Source organism: Eptesicus fuscus, chromosome 23 (genome assembly GCF_027574615.1).
Source record: "Eptesicus fuscus isolate TK198812 chromosome 23, DD_ASM_mEF_20220401, whole genome shotgun sequence".
Taxonomy (NCBI): Eukaryota; Metazoa; Chordata; class Mammalia; order Chiroptera; family Vespertilionidae; genus Eptesicus; species Eptesicus fuscus.
Window position 1 is genome coordinate 9,474,954 of NC_072495.1, and position 20,997 is coordinate 9,495,950.

The 20,997-nt window shown below is 40.2% G+C and overlaps 1 protein-coding gene across 2 annotated transcripts in view; it reads left to right on the top strand.

The window, feature by feature from the left end:
- BRAP (BRCA1 associated protein) overlaps positions 1–20,997 on the top strand; it is a 31,303-nt gene that overhangs the window by 1,179 nt on the left and 9,127 nt on the right. The window contains exons 2-10 of one of the 2 annotated variants that reach the window (XM_008142726.3): positions 795–956; positions 2,498–2,693; positions 4,176–4,365; positions 10,509–10,622; positions 11,751–11,899; positions 14,446–14,521; positions 15,995–16,133; positions 17,043–17,152; positions 19,896–19,985. In XM_008142726.3, coding sequence (XP_008140948.2) covers positions 795–956; positions 2,498–2,693; positions 4,176–4,365; positions 10,509–10,622; positions 11,751–11,899; positions 14,446–14,521; positions 15,995–16,133; positions 17,043–17,152; positions 19,896–19,985 — 1,226 coding nt within the window. The remainder of the gene's footprint in view (positions 1–794; positions 957–2,497; positions 2,694–4,175; positions 4,366–10,508; positions 10,623–11,750; positions 11,900–14,445; positions 14,522–15,994; positions 16,134–17,042; positions 17,153–19,895; positions 19,986–20,997) is intronic. The other variant, XM_028147238.2, reaches the window with a different exon arrangement.

The window sequence follows — 20,997 nt, forward strand, 5'->3', positions numbered from 1 at the left end:
ACCGAGGCAGGTAGGGATGGTGTAAATTGGAAACTCCTGAGTATGTGAATTTTGGAGCTGCAAATTAAAGATTGAATGTTATTTTATGAGTGAGGAGCCATTTTTAAAGGTTAAAAATGATCTCTGAGTTCTGAGATTAGGCTTTTCAACCACATCTGCACTAGCCACATAGTCACTTCCACATGGCTCAGTCATTGATGCATTTAGTCATTTATTCAGTAAATCTTTAAAGAGCTTCCAGTGTGTGCTCGGCGCTGTGGTGTAAGTGGTGGACACAACAGGCCTGGTCTCTGCCCTGATGGGACTGATATTAAGGATATTTCAGTGAAGTCTCCAAATTCCTTTTCCATTGATTGAAGACAGTGATCAGAGATTTGCATGATATGACTCCAATACAGGGTGTTTAAGAAGGCTACCCCTAAAAATTTTTGTAAGTTTTATTAATGATAATGACTTGATACTTTATTTTGGGTTCAACACACATTTATACTTTACGAGGTATTACAAAAAAGTTGGTTCATCTGGGCATAGTCACTGTCAAAACTTCTATAACCGGTTACTCTCATTAAATTGCTTTAGAAGTGAATAATTTCACTAGAACAGCCCTGCATTTCTGAATTTATTGCACTGGGTGGTATTGCCTGTCTGCTGGCCGCTGCAGGAGCCCCAGAAGGGAGTGAGATGGACACTGCAGGAAAGCAGCAGAAAGAAAAGGGAAACCTATCAGTGGATACATTAAGAGTGGAAAAGAGCCTGTTTTATTATCAGGTATTAATCATTCATGTGTTCTTTAGCCGGGGAAATGTCCGATGAGGAGATCAAAGAGAAGACACTAGCTTCAGCTGTAGCCTGTTTAGAAGGGAAGTCACCAGGGGAGAAAGCAGCTGTCATACATCAGCATCTTGGCCGTCGAGAAATGACAGACGTGATCATTGAGACCATGAAGTCCAACCCAGGTATGCTTTCTAAAACTCTAGACTCTTTTGTAACATAAACTGGTTGCCTGTTTACACATGTTGGTCAGTGAGCCCATGATTTTTACCTTTCACTGACTGTGTACCTTGCATGAGATTGTCAAGCCACATTTCAACTTTCCCAAATATATCTCCTAAATTAATCCTAACAATCTGGGTCAACAACTCTATTCGGTGAGGAGAGCTACTTACCACCTAGGTCAGTGGCAGATCATGAATGAATCCAAATAAGCATGTTGTGTCTCCCCCTGCTCTGCCAGCTCACTCCAACCAGGGGAGTGGAAGGGTGGATGTATACTACATCTCCAGCATGGAAGTGGTTAGAACTGGTAGGGTTGGTTTTCAAACTTAATAGCTCTGAATGTTTGTCCTATTTAAAAGTGCATGATGTAAGGCACCTGCTTTTATTATGATATTAAAAAACTAGAGGCCCAGTACACAAATTCGTGCACATTGAAAGGAAATTAATTAGAAGAAATATTTTAGAAGTCGGGGAGGGACCGTGGAAGGGCTCCAGGGCGTGTCCGTCCCCTCTCGCCCAGTCCTGATTGGGGACCAGCTGTACCCCAGCAGCAAGCTAACCTACCAGTCAGAATGTCTTCCCCCTGGTGACCAATGTGCATCATAGGGACTGGTTGAGCAGTCGACTGAACAGTTGGACACTTAGCATATTAGGCTTTTATGTTTGTGTGTGTGTACACACACACACACACACACACACACATACTAGTAGCCCAGTGCACGAAATTCGTGCACATTAAAAGGGAATTAGAGGAAATATTTTAATATTGCTATTTGCCCTTCCTCTGTAATAGAAGTGTCAGAGATGAAAGAAAATTAGTAAAATGTATATGAAAATCTCCCTCCTGTCAGAGTCTGGGGCACGCTGCGGGTCCCAGAGTCAAGTCCCTGCCCACCCGTGTGCCCCTCGAAATCACGGGAGACCCAGACCCAGCCGGCCCCACCCCCATCAAGTCCCGCTGGGTGGGGGGGCGCGGCCTCAGGTCCTCCAGCCCCTGTGCAAGGGTGCAAAGACGTGACGACCATTTGCGTATTAGCTCTTTATTATATAGGATAGATGTAAGAGTCACCTTGAGGGTGGTAATGGGATTTTTATGGAGGAGAGAGCACTTTCAAGTTGAGATACTCCAAAACATGGCTGTTCTGTGAATATAGTTCTTTTTTTTTTTTTTTTTTATTGATTTCAGAGAGGAAGGGAGAGGGAGAGAGAGAGAGAAACATCCATAAGGAGAGAATCATGGATTGGCTGCCTCCTGCACGCCCCCTACTGGGGATCGAGCCCGCAACCCACGCACGTGCCCTTGACCGGGAATCGAACCCGGGACCCTTCAGTCCGCAGGCTGATGCTCTATCCACTGAGCCACACCGGCCATGGCTGAATATAGTTCTTAATACATGACAATTTCTGTCAGGTTCATTACTCTGACTCTAAATTTTAATCTTATTAAAATCCTTCATATTTCCTATCATTTTATAATCTGCTAATTTTTGATTTGTGAAAGATGAGCTGAAAGCTGCAATGGAAGAAAGAAAGTCTTCAGAAGCATCCCCCTCTGCACAGAAAAGTAAAGATCAAAGTAAAGAAAGTGTAAATGCTCCCGATTCTCCATCCAAACAGCTTCCAGACCAGATTTCATTCTTCAGTGGAAATCCATCAGTTGAAATAGTTCATGGTATTATGCATCTATATAAGACAAAGTAAGAAAAACCTTTTTCCTTTTGAGTTGGTCTGTTTTTGCCTTAGCGAGGAGAAAAATCTTTTACCCTGAAGGGAAGTGTATATTTTAAGCTTCAGAAACATAGTACTTTCATATATTGTGTATTAGAGAATTCTTAAATGTTTTACATTTGGTTAATCTTGTAGATTGGGTCAGAGCTTCTCCTTATAAAACAAATGTGTAAATAGCCTTCCTAGAAAATTTTCTCTGAAAAGGTAGGCATGCAAGGTAATTGGAAAATGGAAAGGAAAGAAGATAGCAAAGAAAAATTATAAATGACCCATAACATCGCAGTAGTCTCACATCCCCACCAAATCTTTATGAAAGAAACTAAGAAATCAGGTAATGGGTAGCAATTTCATCACCTCTTTTTACCCTTTTCTGTGGTCCAAGCAGAAGGCTTACTTACTGGAGGCCAACAGAAAGGAAGCTTTTGACTAAATCTATAAGCTGGACCATCAGCTTCTGGGATAATTAGTAGTTAATTTCTTTAAAGGCTGTCCTTGTCCTAACTCAGATGCTAAGTTCCTACAGGGAAATAGTGAATACTCAGAATATCCAGGTAGCCATGTGGAATCACAGCTGTTAAAGTGAGTTTGCACCATTTCTAAAGCAAATTATGGTGAGGGAGAATCCTCCCCACCCCCATTCCAGCTATTACAGAAAACAACACTTTCTGTAATCTTCAGAGTCACATCTTCATGGTTCAGAATTCTCTTTCTTATATTTAGAGCTCTTTTATCTTCTAAACCCTTAAGAGAAGTCCAGAGTTAGCATTGTGCTTCCAAGTTACAAAATGAGAGATTTAAAATATATATATATATAGATATATATATATATCTATATATATATAAAATATATCTATCTATATATATATATATATATATATATATATATATATATATATATCTATCTTTTATTTCAGAGAGGAAGGAGGAGGGAGAGAGAGAGAAACATCAATGATGAGAGAGAATCATTGATTGGTTGCCCCCTGCATGCCTCCCACTGGGGATTGAGCCTGCAACCAGGGCATGTGCCCTAACTGGGAGAACCGTGACCTCCTGGTTCATAGGTCGATGCTCAATCCTGAGCCATGCCAGCTGGGTGAGAGATTATTATTTAAAAAACTAAACAAGAACAACTAATGAGAATAAAACAACAAACTGCAAATTTGCCTAATGCAGACTTGTAACCATAACAAACTTTTAACCAATGATTAAAAATTTCAGTGGTGTGTATAATGTAGAACATTTTGAAGCTTACCTTAAACTCCATGGCAGATATGTTTAAGGGATTCTGCATTCACCTATGTAGTATGGATTTTCAGATAAAATAAGCTGTTTAATTGATATGTGAAGTATTACATGTTTTATTTTTCCTATTAGACACAAAAGTTGTCTAATTAGTGTTGTGTGAACTAACTATACGTCTATTCAAGACAGTCTAATTATTGTCTTATTAGTAAGATGACCTCCTTAAAAGAAGATGTGAGGCGCAGTGCCATGCTGTGTATTCTCACAGTCCCTGCTACAATGACCAGTCATGACCTTATGAAGTTTGTCGCCCCATTTAATGAAGTAATTGAACAAATGAAAATCATCAGAGACTCTACTCCAAATCAATATATGGTGCTGATAAAGTTTAGTGCACAGGTAAAAGTTAAGATATTAAAAATCTCTTTGCCACAGAAACTGTTTTTGAAACTGTATAATACTATGTGGTTTACAGCATTTTGCACTTAAGATTCGTAACTTCTAGGTTATTGTAATTCTAGAATTACTTCTAAATTCATTAGCAGACACTGAATTTTCTAATTCATACCCATACTTTTTAAAATCAGATTTGGTATGAAATCTAGGGTTGTATTTGTTTGTTTATCCAATAGTAACTATTCCAGTAGAACAATAGTTTCCAAACTTTTAAAAGTTGACAGCAATTATTAATTTGCCATTATAACACTTGTGCCCCTGCTTCTTTTATGCTCTTTTTAAAAGACCTTCTTTGGCACATTTTAGAAAATAAGATCTCTATCTCTCTCTTTTTTTTTTTTTTTAAATTTTGGTGACGAGGTATTTTGTGACATTCCTTGACGTATTAAAGATGCTTTAGAATTCTGATTGGAAATAGAATAGAGAAACAAACACTGAAAGAGTGGTGATATTTTCAGTTTTTAAAAGCACTTGTGCGTTATAACTCATATTTTATGTGTCTCAGTTCTAAAGATGTTAGAAAGATATTCTTAGGAGCATGCATATTTCTATATGAATATAAAAATGAGGTAAGCTTTAGGTATTATCCAGGTTATTAAAGAGCTACCTTATCTGTAGGTTTCATTCAATCTGTGTGGTTTTTTTTAATAGCCTGTTATATTTGTCTACTCATTAGTTTAGAAATGCGGCTTTGTCAAAAATTACTTCCATCTCACCTCATTTGCATAATGTTAAAATGGGTGTTCCTGTAGGGTCAGTTGCCTTTGTCTCTGACTGGTCACTGAGATTGGTGGCTGAAAAGGAGCCTATGACACAAGAGCCACTAGGCATTTCCTTCTTCCTCATTATAGAAAATGCAACGTTGACAGCAGTAGCAGCCATTCATTGGTATTGGGAAGGAAGTTAGAAGTGAGAGTTGGGTTATATGTTCCATGGCCCACAGAAAGAGAACACTTAGAATGGAGTTCTGTGTACAAGAGGGTGCACAATTGTTATATTTAACCTTCCAAAGCACCCTACCATTGAAGGAGACATTTAAAACAAATGTTTCAACTATTCTACAAGTTGAGAATAGAAAAGCACTTAAACCACTGCTTTCATTGTCAAGAGACCTTCCCGAGGTCACTGAAGGGCTTTGCAAACAATGTGCAAGTGGTATGTTAAACCTTTTAAAACTGGTAAGGGTAACAATAAGATAGTGATAATATGCAAACTTTTGACTACTTGTTCTGTACCATTCACAGTGCTAAATGCTTAATGTGAGTTATTTCATTTCATCATCACTAGAAACCCTGTGAGATAGATAAGTACTGTTGTTACCCTTGTTTTACAAATGAGGAAACGAGCTGCAGAGAGAAGTTGGTGATTTGCCCAAGGTTACATAGCTAGATGTAAGTGACTGAGCTGGGATTGACCCCTCACTTTTAATCCCTAGGGTGGTGTACCCCTCTTACCATAGGAGTAGTATGAAAGTGTGGGAAAGGGAAGACAGTCACTGTCTGCAAGAAATTGTGTAATGGCAGTAATTTAGTTACTGCTTCTACTTAACAAAGCCGATCAGTAAAAGGAAAAATCACAGAAACAGGTTGGAGAAAATGTTTAAGAACATAATAGATTTGTTAGTCTGAAGTCTAATAAACCCACAAATATTCCTGTAACAAGTGCTTCGTAGTGTGCAGATAATGCTGTGGGAATTTTCTATTACTGTTAATATATTGTCTTTGTACTCACACCCTGGCTCACTACCTCTGTCTTTTGATCAAGTGCAGGTTGCTCAAGTTGATGAATGTTTTCTGAGACTTTGAAACAGCTTACTGCATGCTCTTCCCCATGGGGATAGAACCCTTGACTTTGGTATCACGAGTTGTATTATGTACTAGAGGCCCAGTGCATGAAATTCGTGCATGGGGCGGGTGTCCCTCAGCCAGCCTGCACCCTCTCCAATCTGGGTCCGCTCGAGGGCAGTCGGACATCCCTCTCACAATCCAGGACTGCTGGCTCCCAATTGCTCGCCTGCCAGCCAGCCTGATCACCCCCTAACCACCCCCCTGCCAGCCTGATCAACACCTAACTGGTCCCCTGCCAGCCTGGTCCCCCCCAACTGCCCTCCCCTGCAGGCCTGGTCCCCCCCAACTGCCCTCCCCTGCAGTCCTGGTTCCCACTAACTGCCCTTCTCTGCAGGCCTGGTCACCCCCAACTGCCCTCCTCTGCTGGCCCAGTCACCCCCAACTGCCCTCCCCTGCAGGCCTGGGTCCCCCCTCCAGCTGTCCTCCCCTTCAGGCCTGGGTCCCCCCCCAACTATCCTCCCCTGCAGGCCTGGTCACCCCCAACTGCCCTCCTCTGCCGGCCCAGTCACCCCTAACTGCCCTCCCCTGCAGGCCTGATTGCCCCAACTGCCCTCCCCTGCAGGCCTGGTTGCTCCCAACTGCCCTCCCCTGCAGACCTGGTCCCTCCCAACTGCCCTCCCCTGCAGGCCTGGTCCCTCCCAACTGCCCTCCCCTGCTAGCCTGATTGCCCACAACTGCCTTCCCTTGCCGGCACAGTCACCCCTAACTGCCCTCCCCTGCTGGCCTGATCGCCCACAACTGCCGTCCCCTGCAGGTCATCTTGTGGTGGCCATCTTGGGTCCACATGGGGGCAGCCATCTTGTGTGTTGGAGTGATGGTCAATTTGCATATTACTTGTTTATTAGGATAGGGTTGTAAATGCTGGATCTTAGGGTCAGAGGCTCATCCTATCAGGGACTTTCTAAAGCCTACAAACACCCTCCTAGAATAAGACTTGATGTTATTAAATTAATATTGGGCCACCTAATGTTGAACATTTACTTACTAGATAGATGCCGGTGCTAAGTGCTTTTCATGCATTAGTTCCTTGAGTCCTCTCAACAATGCCATGAGGTAGATGTTGTTTTGTCACTTTTATAATTGTGGGAACAAGGGTGAATAAATCCCTTGCCCAAAGCTACACTGCTAATAGTTGTCAGAGTTGGGACTTGAAGCCCAGGCAGCCTGACTCCGTACATAGCCTGGGCCGCTAACTATGTTCTTTTTTTTTTAATATGTTTTTATTGATTTCAGAGAGGAAGGAAGAGGGAGAGAGAGATAGAAACATCAATGATGAGAGAAAATCATTGATTGACTGCCTCCTGCATGCCCCCACTGAAGATTGAGTCTGCAACCTGGGCATGTGCCCTGATCGGGAATTGAACCATGACCTCCTGGTTCATAGGTCTATGCTCAACCACTGAGCCACACCGACTGGGCTATATTCTTACTCCTTTTTCTTACCAGAGAATTTTTATTAAGAAATAATGGACCGCCCTAGCTGGTTTGGCTCAGTGGATAGAGTGTTGGCCTGCGGACTGAAGGGTTCCGGGTTCGATTCCAGTCAAGGGCACATGCCTGGTTTGTGGGCTCAGTCCCCAATAGGGGGTGTGCAGGAGGCAGCCAGTCCATGATTATCTCTCATCATTGATGTTTCTATCTCTCTCTCCCCCTCTCTTTTCCTCTCTGAAATCAATAAAAAATATTTAAAAAAAAATAATGGACCTTCTCTATATCTTTTATAATCTCATGAATTTCTTTTGGCCTCGGCTTTATACTGGAGGTATTATAAAGAGATGTGCTTACAAAGTTTATTGTGACCTTTAGGAAATTTAGTCTTTAGTTAAAGAATTTGTAATTCATCAGGACATAGGAAGGCAGGAGGTTCAATTTCATATTTCTTAGGAACAAAACTTTAGAGGATAGTGTGTGTTGGCTCCTTTTCACTTGCATGCTTAGGGCAACCTTGAAGACCCCTCTTTTTTAAAGTATATTTTTATTGATTTCAGCGAGGAAGGGAAAGGGAGAGAGAGAGATAGAAACATCAATGATGAGAATCATTGATCCTCTGCCTTCACACTGGGGATCAAGCCCACAACCTGGGCATGTGCCCTGACAGGGAATCCAACCATGACTTCGTGGTTCATAGGTCTACACTCAACCACTGAGCCACCGTGGCCCGGCAAGACCCCTCTTTTGAGTAGTAAAAATATGTTCTCATTACTATAGTGATCATCATGATAATAAAGGAACCTTGATCATGATGGATTTTTCTTTTTCTCAAATTTATCCTGAGACAGGAACAATAGGAACAAGGACTAGGGAAAAAACAAAAGCTGGGTTTCTTTAAATTTTGGGCTCTATACAGTGCAAACATTTTAAATAAAAGAGTTGTTTATTGTGCGAATTTTGCAGTTAGCTTCATGCTTTTGTGCACTTCAGTGGTGGGTTGAAGTGGGAACCATGTGTATTTTGTTTTCTACTCTTGTCCTAATGCTTAGCGCAGTGCCTGATATATGCTAGGTGCTCAGTAAATATTTGAAAAAGCAAAGCTACTTTTCCAATACCAAGATTTTAAAGAAGAGATCAATGTGTTCAAAAAAATACATTTCTTCGGTATTATCAACTCCTTCAAGAAAGGATTAATTTATCTGGTGCTGAATAGAATTCATCACATGCCCTGTGTCACACAAACCTTGTCCCTTCCTCTGAGGAGGCATAGTTTAGTGAGCATTTACAGAGCTGGAGGCCGAAGGATGGGTCTTCCTTTCCTCACTTAGCCTGGCATAGCTGCAGCCAGCGCCTGGTACTTGGGACCCTGAAGAGCTGACCAGTGGCCCTCATTTCCAGCCCATCACTTCCCTCAAAACATGAATCCATTTGCTCACTGTGCTGCTTCCTCATCTATAAACATTTCAAGAAGAAGTCATTACTCTTAAAGAATGGGGGAAACCATTAGATTGCCTCTTCTTAGTATTAAAGAAAATGTATTATCCAAGAACTAGCCTTTAACATTTTGACGTCAAAACGAATTGTAGTCAGTACACTAGGTTGTTTCCTGAAGGAAAACCTCCTCCCCCACCCAACCGCCACTAAATATAACTGTTCAGAATTGGTTGTCCTTTATCAGCTGTTTAGCTCCCTTGCTCATATTAAGAAAGCATAAATAATCAAGAATCCACACTTGATTACATTATTAGAATGAAATTTAAAGCTGTGAAAAGCTTATTGTAAGCTTTTGCTGTTAAAGATTCAGGACCCCATGAAGGTAGACCTGCAGGACAATTTTTGCCTGGTACAGACTTGAGTCTCTTTAGATGATAACAATGTGGCATTTCCTCCCCACAAGCAGCCTGTCTACATTGATAGGGCCAAAGCACACAACTTCCTATGTTGGGGCTAATGGCCGTGTGGGAGTGAAACCCAGACAAGCTTTGGCCTCTAGCTGCCTCTAAAAATTACTGAGTTTAAAAACTGAAATCATCTCTTTGTTACTTTCTACTAAGGCTAGTCTAGGTTTGATTTACTTGTGTCCATATTCACAGATGCACTTATGCCTTTGCAAAGGACTTTTTCTTCTAATTCCATCTGTCTTTCACTCCAAGGGAAGGCGGCTTAGCATTTCAGAGGCTCATTCATCTTGATTTTAGCCAAGAGTTTTGCTTTTGGTATTACACACTGGGTTGTTTAAATTTCCTTATGGGATCCTTACATATCATTATTACTTGGCTTATTGAAGAGATCTTAGCTTTTCATTCCAGTTCCACATGTCCTTTATTTATTTATTTTTTTATCATAGATGCTGACATATTTTGAAAATGACTATTCCCTAACAATCTTCCATTAGGATTTGGTTCCAAGCTTTGCAAAAATAAGTGTTTTGCTTTCAGCTGCTATGAAAGTGCTGACTAGAGGGGGAAAAAATACTGCTATCAAGGGAAATGTTGACCATTGCTGGTCGAATATTAAAATTATACGAGCTGTCAGCTTATTACACATCAGTAGCTGCTTCTTGTTCCAGTAAAATTACCATGTATCAGGAAACATTGTAGAGAGGTAGGATATTGAGCTGCAGAGTTCGATTAGCCTGTGAACCTGCTTCCTGCTTCTGTAGATGTTACTTTTGGCCATTGATTTCTCTCTCTCTTAAGTGTAAGTTTTAAAAGACAATGAAGAGAATAATTGAAGCTATGCATCTTGAATATAAAGCACGTTTTCAGGCTCTCTGAATTTTTTCCTTTTCCCCATTGGTGTACCTAGGCTGATGCAGATAGTTTTTATATGGCATGCAATGGCCGCCAGTTCAACTCAATAGAAGATGATGTTTGCCAGCTGGTCTATGTGGAACGGGCTGAAGTACTGAAATCTGAAGATGTAAGTATAAATAATGCTTATATTTGATATACATATCAGAATGGTATGAAATTGAATGTTAAGATATCTATGGAAATGTCCAAAATAGGCCAATCCTTAGAGACAGAAAATAGATTAATAGTTGCCAGAGGCCGGGGTAAGAGGAGAGCAACTGCTGATGAGTACGTGGTTTCTTTTCAGGATGAAATGTTCTAGAATTAGGTTGTGGTGATGGTTGTTCAAACTTGTGAATAACCAAAACAAAACAAAACAACACCCACTGAATTGTATACTTCGGTGAATTTTATGTCAGTTTTTAAAAATTGTCCAAAAATGTAAAAAAATACAAGGATATTATCTGTATCATTGAAAATTAGTGTTCATCTACTAGTATTCTAGATCAGTAAAACATTGCCTAGGGCCTAAAAGAAGTGTTTTTATTTTATTTTATTATTTTTATTTTTTTATTTTTTTAAATATATTTTATTGATTTTTTACAGAGAGGAAGAGAGAGGGATAGAGAGCCAGAAACATCGATGAGAGAGAAACATCGATCAGCTGCCTCTTGCACACCCCCTACTGGGGATGTGCCCGCAACCAAGGTACATGCCTTGACCGGAATCGAACCCGGGACCCTTGAGTCCGCAGGCTGATGCTCTAGCCATTGGGCCAAACCGGTTTCAGCTTATTTTAAATATCAACCCTTAATCCCCATCCTAATTTTTTTTTAAATGTTTTTATTGATTTTAGAGAGAGAGGACTGCCGGCTGGGTTCTACTGCTTTTCTTCATTTGTATTCTGTTCTAATCATAGACCTTTACAGTTAGAGTTAGGAGTCTGGTGATATTTTAGATTCTCTGTTAAGCGTTGGGGGCAGTCTCCCTTCCTAGAATGTCAGCTCTGTGAGGGCAGGGATCTTTGTCTGCTTTGTTCACCTCTGCATCCCCAGTGCCTAGCACAATGCTAGGAAGGTTGGAGGTGCTCAATCAGTATTTGTTGCTTGAATGAAAACTTTTATCAATTTAAATTATTTGCACAGATCAATAATGTTGAGAATATCCTTCCAGTAGTCAAAAGGAAAACTGTTGTTTTTAAAAAATTAGAACTGGTGGATGAAGAGTGAGGCTTATGTGAGGTGTTTCACTCTAGGGTGCCAGCCTCCCTGTGATGGATCTGACCGAGCTCCCCAAGTGCACCGTGTGTCTGGAGCGCATGGATGAGTCCGTGAATGGCATCCTCACCACGTTATGTAACCACAGCTTCCACAGCCAGTGTCTGCAGCGCTGGGACGACACGACGTGAGTACAGGAGCGAGCTCAGCTCCCACCCTATTAAAGCCCACTCTTATCCTTTCCCAGAATTAAAATAGCTACCACCAAAAGTGAACCAGTCCAAGTATTTGACTTTAAAAAATATATATATTTTTATTGATTTCAGAGAAGGAAGAGGGAGAGAGAAATTGAAACATCAGTGATGAGAGAGAATCATTGATTGGCTGCCTTCTGCATGCCCCCTAATGGGAATCAAGCATGAAACCGGGCTTGTGCCCTGACTGGGAATGGAACGGTGAGCTCCTGGTTCATATGTCAACGCTCAACCACTGAGCCACTCAGGCTGGGCTCCCTTTTTCCTTTTCATTCTCACGGTCATACTTATAGTTCAGAAAGGCCATTCTGACACAGTGGAGAAAATTAGGTTTCAGAATTAGTTTGTTGTTTTCTTATCCAACCACTACTACAGCTGCCACACAGAACATAGGGATGGCAGAGGGCTAAGTTTCTACCTTTGACAAGACGTCTGCTGCTTACCAGCTGCCATCCATTTTGTTATTTCTTCAAGTTGTCTTCTGTCTTTTCTCGTGATCCTAAAGAAAGACACAGACTGGCCCTAACCAGTTTGGCTCAGTGGATAGAGTGTCGGCCTGTGGAGTGAAGGGTCCCAGGTTCGATTCCAGTCAAGGGCATGTACCTTGGTTGCGGGCACATCCCCAGTAGGGGGTGTGCAGGAGGCAGCTGATCAATGTTTCTCTCTCTCTCTCTCTCTCTCTCTCTCTCTCTCTCTCTCTCTCTTCTTCTCTGTAAAAAATCAATAAATTTTTTTTTTAAAGAGACAGACTGGATCATTTAGCTTTCTCTTAGGAAACACAGATTTTTAAAAACATATATATTTTTATTGATTTTAGAGAGGAAGGAGAGGGAGAAAAACATAGAAACATCAATGATGAGAGAGAACCATTGATTGGCTGCCTCCTGCACGCCCCCTACTGGGGATTGAGCCCACAACCCCGGCATGTGTCCTTGACCAGAATCGAACCTGGGACCCTTCAGTCCACAGGCTGACATTCTATCCACTGAGCCAAACCGGATAGGGCAACACAGACTCTTTTTCTGTGAGAAGAACTCTATGTTCTTCCTGCTGATTTCCTTTTGTTGGTTTTATTTATGCAGTTGGGTAACAAACTGATACTAATTGTTTCTTGAACATTCTTTCTTCTTGTGCCAATTCAGTTAGCTGCAATAATAATTCACTTTGTATCATCTTTGCCCATCTGACAAAAATATTAATGGCTAGTACTTAACTCAGTTACTTTGTCTTGAGTATAATAGAAAGGGTTAATGGATTTTTTCAGTGTCCCTTTTTTCAATTTTATTGAGGTATAATTGACAGAAATTATATATTTAAGGTGTATGACTTGATGACCCAATCTACCTATACATTGTGAAATATTAAATATTCACCACAACCAAGCCAATTAACATAATCCATCACTCATACTTTTACCATTTCCTGTTTTGTGTGTGTGTGTGGTAAGAACACCAAAGATCTACCCTCTTAGCAAATTCCAAGTACACAGTATAGTATTGTCAACTGTAGTCACATGATGTACACTAATTTTACAGACTTACTCATCTTACATGACTGAAGCTTTGTATCCCTTGACATCTTCCTATTTTCCCATCCCCTGGGCCCTGGTCACCATCTTTCTACTCTATGTTTCTATGAGTTTGGCTTCACTGTCGTTTTTTTGTCTTTTTTAAATATATTTTTATTGATTTCAGAGAGGAAGGGAGAGGGAGAGAAAGATAGAAACATCAGTAATGGGAGAGAATCATCGATCGGCTGCCTCCTGCACACCCCACAGTGGAGATTGAGCCTGCAACCCGGGGATGTGCCCTTGACCGGAGTCAAACCTGGGACCCTTCAGTCCGCAGGCCAACGCTCTATTCATTGAGCCAAACCGGCTAGGGCTTCACTGCCATTTTTATTACCATTTTGTAAATTAAAACTTGAGACTCACAGAGCGCTGGTATCTTTCACATGATGTTCCCTATATGAGAAAGCGTCATATGCATTTCAGGAAGTAGATTGACTTACTTTATTTTTAATTTGGTGAAATTTACTAGAGTTTAGTTCCAACTCTTAGAAGCAACCTTGAGAGGACAGGATTCATTTTAAATAATTTAAACCTTTGTGAAGTGGGGATAAGGTAGACTATTTAAAGTAAAAATACTTTATGGGTAACCAGACATGAAAAAATTAATAACTTGTCTCAAGTCCCTAATTCTAACCCATTATTTAATTCTTTGATTATGTAAGCTTTGGACAGGAGAGTGGGAAAAGGTGTGTGGCAGATCAAAATTGCTCCCTTTCCTCTGCTTTATCAAGATTTTGTATTTTTTTTTTTCATGTTGTTTGCAAATAGCTCAGAAGTTTGAGTGCTATTTTTAGTTATGATAAAAGTATATTAGAGAAGGAGTATTTAAAATTCAGTTTTTTACTGTTGGGTTATATCACAGCTGTTTTCTATTTAATCTGTATCATTATCTTTTGGTGTCCTGGATAGGTGCCCTGTTTGCCGGTACTGTCAAACTCCAGAGCCAGTAGAAGAGAATAAGTGTTTTGAATGTGGTGTTCAGGAAGTAAGTAATGAGTGGTGGGAACAAATAATGACACCGCTTTAATGTCTGGGGCTTTCTTCTGCCCTTCGAGGCTTAAAATACTGTTGTGGGACTGATTTTTTTCTTTTTGTCTAGTGTCAGGCAAGAAATATAACTATGAAAACTATTTGACACCTAAGCAAAATACTTTCTGGTTTTATTTTTTGTTCTTTGAAAAAGCCTACACTTTTATTAAGTTATGAATTTTTTCCTTGGTATTTGCATAGAGTTCCATTAAAATCAGAACAAGAAAATGATTGACCCATAAAAGCATCCTTACTTTTGGGTTTTAAACATATATTTATTCAAAGCTCCTATAGAAACAACTCTAAATCTTATTCTGTGTCAGCCCCCTTCCTACAGTGAGTCAGGCAGGTCATGTATTTTTTTTTTTTTTTTCTTCATAGAAACATAGGTTTATTTCGATAGAGACATGCTGAATACAAAGGGCTGAAATAAAAGCAATCCTTAACATAAAATAATAGAACATTTTAATAAAAATCAATATTTTTTCTTGAACGTTAACTTACCAGACACTGAATAATTGCACAAATTAATAAGCATAACGCAAATAAACCTATTTTTCTTGTTTTCCAAAAGCGAAATATTTCCTGTTGTGCACACCAAACAGCTTAGTACAAAACTAATGACGTGGCAATCAGCTGCTAAAATATTTGCTGCTAGTATTAGTGGAGAGAAATGGTACACCTACGCATAAGGCGAATAAGGGAAATGAATGCAACATGATTATAGTAATCAGTCCTTAGCAAACGTTGTAGTTCGTTATTAATAATTATGTATAACAGGATATTGTAAAAATTAAGTTACGAAATTTTTATTAAAACGTTTCTTACATACTGTTATATTGGCTGAGCTGCAAAAATATTCGTTGTGGGCCGCAAGTTTGACATACTTGATGTAGAGCCTTATAGACTCAAGGAGTCTGGAGTTTAAGTATAATGAGAAGGAAAGGGAGTTTTAGTTATTGTATTTGAAAAGTTCAAACACAGCGCTGACTATGTCCTTGGACTGCTCTAAGTGCTTTACAGATACGCACTCATTTAATCATTTAACAAGCCTATGAGATATTTGCCATTACCATCCCTATTTTACAGATAAGGGAACTGAGGCCCACAGGGATTTCATGACATCATCCCAGCTGCTTGGATATAGCAGAGCAAGGACAAACTATCTGATCGATTAATTTTTAAAGTTCACTCTGGTTGCAATGTGGAAGACAAAATATAGGTGGGCAGGAATAGTCCAGGCCAGCGGTCATGGGGCCTTAGATTCAAACATGACAGTGGAAGAAGTGAGAATGGCTGGTGTCTTACTCTGTTCAGATTGCTGTAACAAAATACCAGTACTTTGGCTTCTACAAAATGAAGCTTCTAACAGCAGAGGTTATCTGTCATGTATTTTTATATAATTAAAATCATACCTTCTTCTTGGCAGAACCTTTGGATTTGTTTAATATGTGGCCACATAGGATGTGGACGATATGTAAGTCGACATGCTTATAAGCACTTTGAGGAAACCCAGCACACGTATGCCATGCAGCTCACCAACCATCGAGTCTGGGACTATGCTGGAGGTGAACACCACTCTCATTCTCTAATTTGGGTTCATTCTGTATGAAAACTTCTCTGTCAGAATCTCTATTTTCTCTCACAGCTTGAAACCTTCCTGACAGCTGTGGCAAACTCAAACCCTATAGGGCACTATTTCCTATGACTGGCCTGAATTGCACCTTATAAAGAAAGTTAATATTTCCACTCTTGCCCTTCACTCTTTTTTAAATTCAAATGCTTTTGCTCACTTTTATTTTTTTTTATTTTTTAAATATATTTTTATTGATTTCAGAGAGGAAGGGAGAGGGAGAGAGAAATAGAAACATCAATAATGAGAGAGAATCATTGATCAGCTGCCTTCTGCACGCCTCCCACTGGGGATCGAGCCCACAACCCAGGCATGTGCCCTTGACCAGAATCAAACCTGGGACCCTTCAGTCCGCAGGCTGACGCTCTATCCACTGAGCCAAACCAGCTAGGGCTAGCTCACTTTTATTTTATTTTATTTTATTTTATTTTATTTTATTTTATTTTATTTTATTTTATTTTTAGGGCTAGCTCACTTTTATTTACTTTTTTTTTTTAAATATATATATTTTATTGATTTATCACAGTGAGGAAGAGAGAGGGATAGAGAGTTAGAAACATCGATGAGAGAGAAACATCGACCAGCTGCCTCTTGCACACCCCCTACTGGGGATGTGCCCGCAACCAAGGTACATGCCCTTGACCGGAATCGAACCTGGAACCCTTCAGTCCACAGGCCGACGCTCTATCCATTGAGCCAAACCGGTCTCGGCAGGGCTAGCTCACTTTTAAAGAAATACTGCAATTTAGATCTGTGAAAACAAAAATTTTGTCAGTTAAAATAGTATGGAGACCCTTTTCATTCTGAGAGAAACATAACTTGGTTGACTCATTCTTTTCTTTAGATAATTATGTCCATCGACTGGTTGCAAGTAAAACAGATGGAAAAATAGTACAGTATGAATGTGAGGGTGATACTTGCCAGGAAGAGAAAATAGATGCCTTGCAGTTAGAGGTAAGATAAGTTATTACTAATTACTAAATAGCTTTGTGCCATTCTAACTTGATGGGTGTTTTAACCTTTTGCACTCAGATGTCGAGTGTGACTCGACACAGCATCGGTAGCAGCTCGTATGTCGAATTTTATTGAATGTATCAATAATTTGAAATAGAAAAAAATCCAAATAAATAAGTTTGTATGAAAAGAAACTCCAGTTTTTTATTCTACTGCCGCGCTTTGTAAAATCTGGGATATTTAAAAAATTAAATCCCGAGTAGAATAAAGGAATCGAGAAAAAGCAAGCGAGTGCAAAGGGTTAAGTTTTTAATTTTGCCATTTTCTCTGTATGTCAACTTTATTTTTTTAAGTTCTATTACTGCTATAAATGATTATTAAAATATTTTTATTCTGATTTTCTTCTTTGAAAGTCTAAGTTTCACTGTGCCTTATTTTCAATGTGATGTTCTGTTTCAGTATTAAGGTTGCCCTCTGTAGCTGCTCTAAAACTGGAAGTTAAGAATCTTCCTGTTGGCATGATAGTAACAATTGGAAATTGAGCAGACTTGGTCGGAATGAGGAAACCTCAATAGTATCTTTCCCAGGAGCTTTTTCCTTTATATTGGGCTGGCATTTTATGAATTTGATGCTTATATACATAAAGCCATTTTTGGGTACTCATATATTTGAAGAAACAACAAAATGAGCACAGTCTATGTTTTCTCCATACTAGTAAATCCCATCTACTATAAAATTGATGTCATGTGCATTTTATGTTAATGAAGAAGTTTAACACAAGTCCTATTTTATATAAATTTCAAGATAATTGTTTTAAAAACAAATACCTTAACCTTGGGAGGAAATGGACATTTAAAAAACTTGCTCATCTCTAGACTTTTAAGGTCTGATAGGTCAGTATAATGGCCTAAAATAAGGCTAATATTGTTACCATTAATAAATTATATTGAAAAAAAGTTATATGGATACTAGAGGCCTGGTGCATGAAATTTGTGCACTTGGTCGGGGATGTTCCTCAGCCCGGCCTGTGTACTTTCGCAGTCTGGGAGCCACCGCTGCGCTCACCAGCCGTGAGCCCTTCTTCTGGCTGAGCAGCACTCCCCTTGTGGGAGCACACTGACCACCAGGGGGCAGCTCCTGCGTTGAGCATCTGCCCCCTGGTGGTCAGTGCATGTCATAGTGACCATTTGTTCCGCTGTCAGCCCAAAACCGGCTCTCCGACATCCCCCTGAGGAGTCCCAGATTGTGAGAGGGTACAAGCCAGGCCGAGGGACCCCATTGGTGCACCATCAGGGCCGGGGAGGGACTGCAGGAGGGCTCCAGGGCGTGTCTGGCCTGTCTCACTCAGTCCTGATCTGCCGGTCCCAGCAGCAAGCTAACCTACTGGTCGGAGCATCTGCCCCCTGATGGTCAGTGCATGTCATAGCGAGCAGTTGAACGGCCTTAACATATCATTAGCATATTACGCTTTGATTGGTTGAACGGCCAACTGGATGACCAGACACTTAGCATATTAGGCTTTTGTTATATAGAATATCACAATAGTTCACATCCTTTACATTAAGTTTTTAGAATGAGTAACCCTTCCAAATAGTTAATAATAGTATGTCATTCAATGAATATTCATTGAGGGTTGCTGTCTGTCAGCTAGTCCTCCTGGTGGTGGGAATGCAGCATTAAACAAACTCCCCTTTTGGAGTGTACATTCTGGTGACACACACACATTCTCCCAATTGTCCTTTCCCTCTGTTGCGCTTTCAGTCTCTTTAGAATGTGGTTAGATCTCTGCTAGTCTCCTAGAATAGTCTTTCCAAAATGCAGGTGTGATCTGACCAAGCCTTGGCCCACATTCTCAATGTGATACCCCAGAGCCTTCCATAGACCCCCAACTCTCCATACCCGACACCCCAGCCTTATTGGTACTACTTCGCCTCTGAAGAGACCTAAACATCACAGCTCACATCAAGGTTCAGTAGTTCTTTGGAACCATACCTCTCTCTTTATCTCCTCTTCCTATCTGTTAAGAGCCCTCTCAAATCTCTTTCTTTCAGAAGTCCTACTATATCCTACTGTCAGAAGCCATCTATCCTTTCCCTGCAGTTACACAGCACTGTTCATTAATCCATGTAGTCAGGTAGCAAATGTTTCTTAACATCCAGCATGTGCCGGGCACTGAGGAGATAGAAATAAAGATAGAACCCTTGCTTTCAAAGAGGCCAGTCGTGGAAGACAGGCAGAAAAACCAGTAATTAAGTGCTAGTGTTGTAAGTGCTATTATTGATAGGCATAGTGCTGTGGGAACTGAGAAGGGGGGCACATAACCAAAGGCTGGGAGGGATGGGGTAGATGGATAACCTGATTTGAGTTACCCTTTGATTTAAAAACCATGTGGTTCTTTTTTAAAATTATTTTTTATTGATTTCAGAGAGGAAAGGAGAGGGAGGGAGAAACATCAATGATGAGAGAGAATCATCGATTGGCTGCCTCTTGCACGCCCCCTACTGGGGATTGACGCCGTAACCTGGGCATGTGCCCTTGACCAGAATCAAACCCAGGACCTTTCAGTCTGTAGGCCTACTCCTCTATCAGGAGTATAATTGTGGTTTAGTGAGTAGAGTGGAACCAAGGTGTAATATATATTTGATGGTTACTCTTACTCTTCTGTAGGTCATTAAAAGTAAGGTTTTAATTGGATTTCAGAGACTGACAACAATGACTTATGTTTTATTGTTTTTGTTTCCAGTATTCATATTTACTAACAAGCCAGCTGGAATCACAGCGAATCTACTGGGAAAACAAGATAGTTCGGATAGAGAAGGACACAGCAGAAGAAGTAAGTTTCTGGTTTAGTGACTGATGAAGTGCCACGTGGCATGGGCAATCTGATGTTGGTTTGGGAAAAGGCAGAGTACAGAGACAAAGGAATCTTTGAATCCTCCTTCTTAGTCTGGTAGACAGGTAAAGAACTGTTCTGCCTCTAAAAAGAAACCTTTGTTCTATGTATGTCAGTTATATTGCAGTAAAGCTGGAGTTAGGGGAAAGAAGAAAAGAAAACAATTTGGAATCATTTGGCTCACCTCAATAACCTAACTCTAGGTAAGGATTCCAGAGAGAAGTGGTAAACACCTGAGTCTTCATTATATTAGAGACTTAGCCTATGAAGGCACTATTGTGGGACAAGCTAGACCACAATGAGAATGAAATTAGTCAAAAAGGAAAAGGAAGAGAAAAAATGCAAATGCAGTCAACGAGGTATAGTATAAGGGGAGAGAAGCAAACATGTATTCTCATCTAAGATTACTAAATCAAAAGAATATATTAAAATATTATTGTATGCTGAGCTCTATAGCAAACTAAGTTAAGGAAGAAATAAAATACTTGGCATGTACCTTAAAAAAACGAAAGGAAAATAGAAACCTTGCATTAAAAAGCTTTAAATTTTGGGGTGTGGGGTTTTGTTTATTTGCTAATTTCAATAAAGTTTTCTAGTGCCTTGTGTAATTCTATTTAAAAAATAGAAGTATATACATGAGGGTTTGTAATTTGAGTCAGCCAGCTGGTTTGTGAACTTGGGAACAGCTGCTTTGGGGAGCTGAACATGGGCCTCTGAGCAACAAGATATTACTTCTAGAAGTTGGTGGGAACAAAATTGGGCAGAAATGCTAGAACTTCAGCAGTCACCATATTTCCGTATTGGTCTAGGACAGTGATTTTCCACCAGTGTTCCATGGCACACCAGTGTGAATTTTTAAAACATGGAATACCTGACTGTTCAGTCAAGGGCACGGACCTCTTTTCCCTTAGATTGTCAAATAAAAAAATGACAACAGCCAATACAACAATAG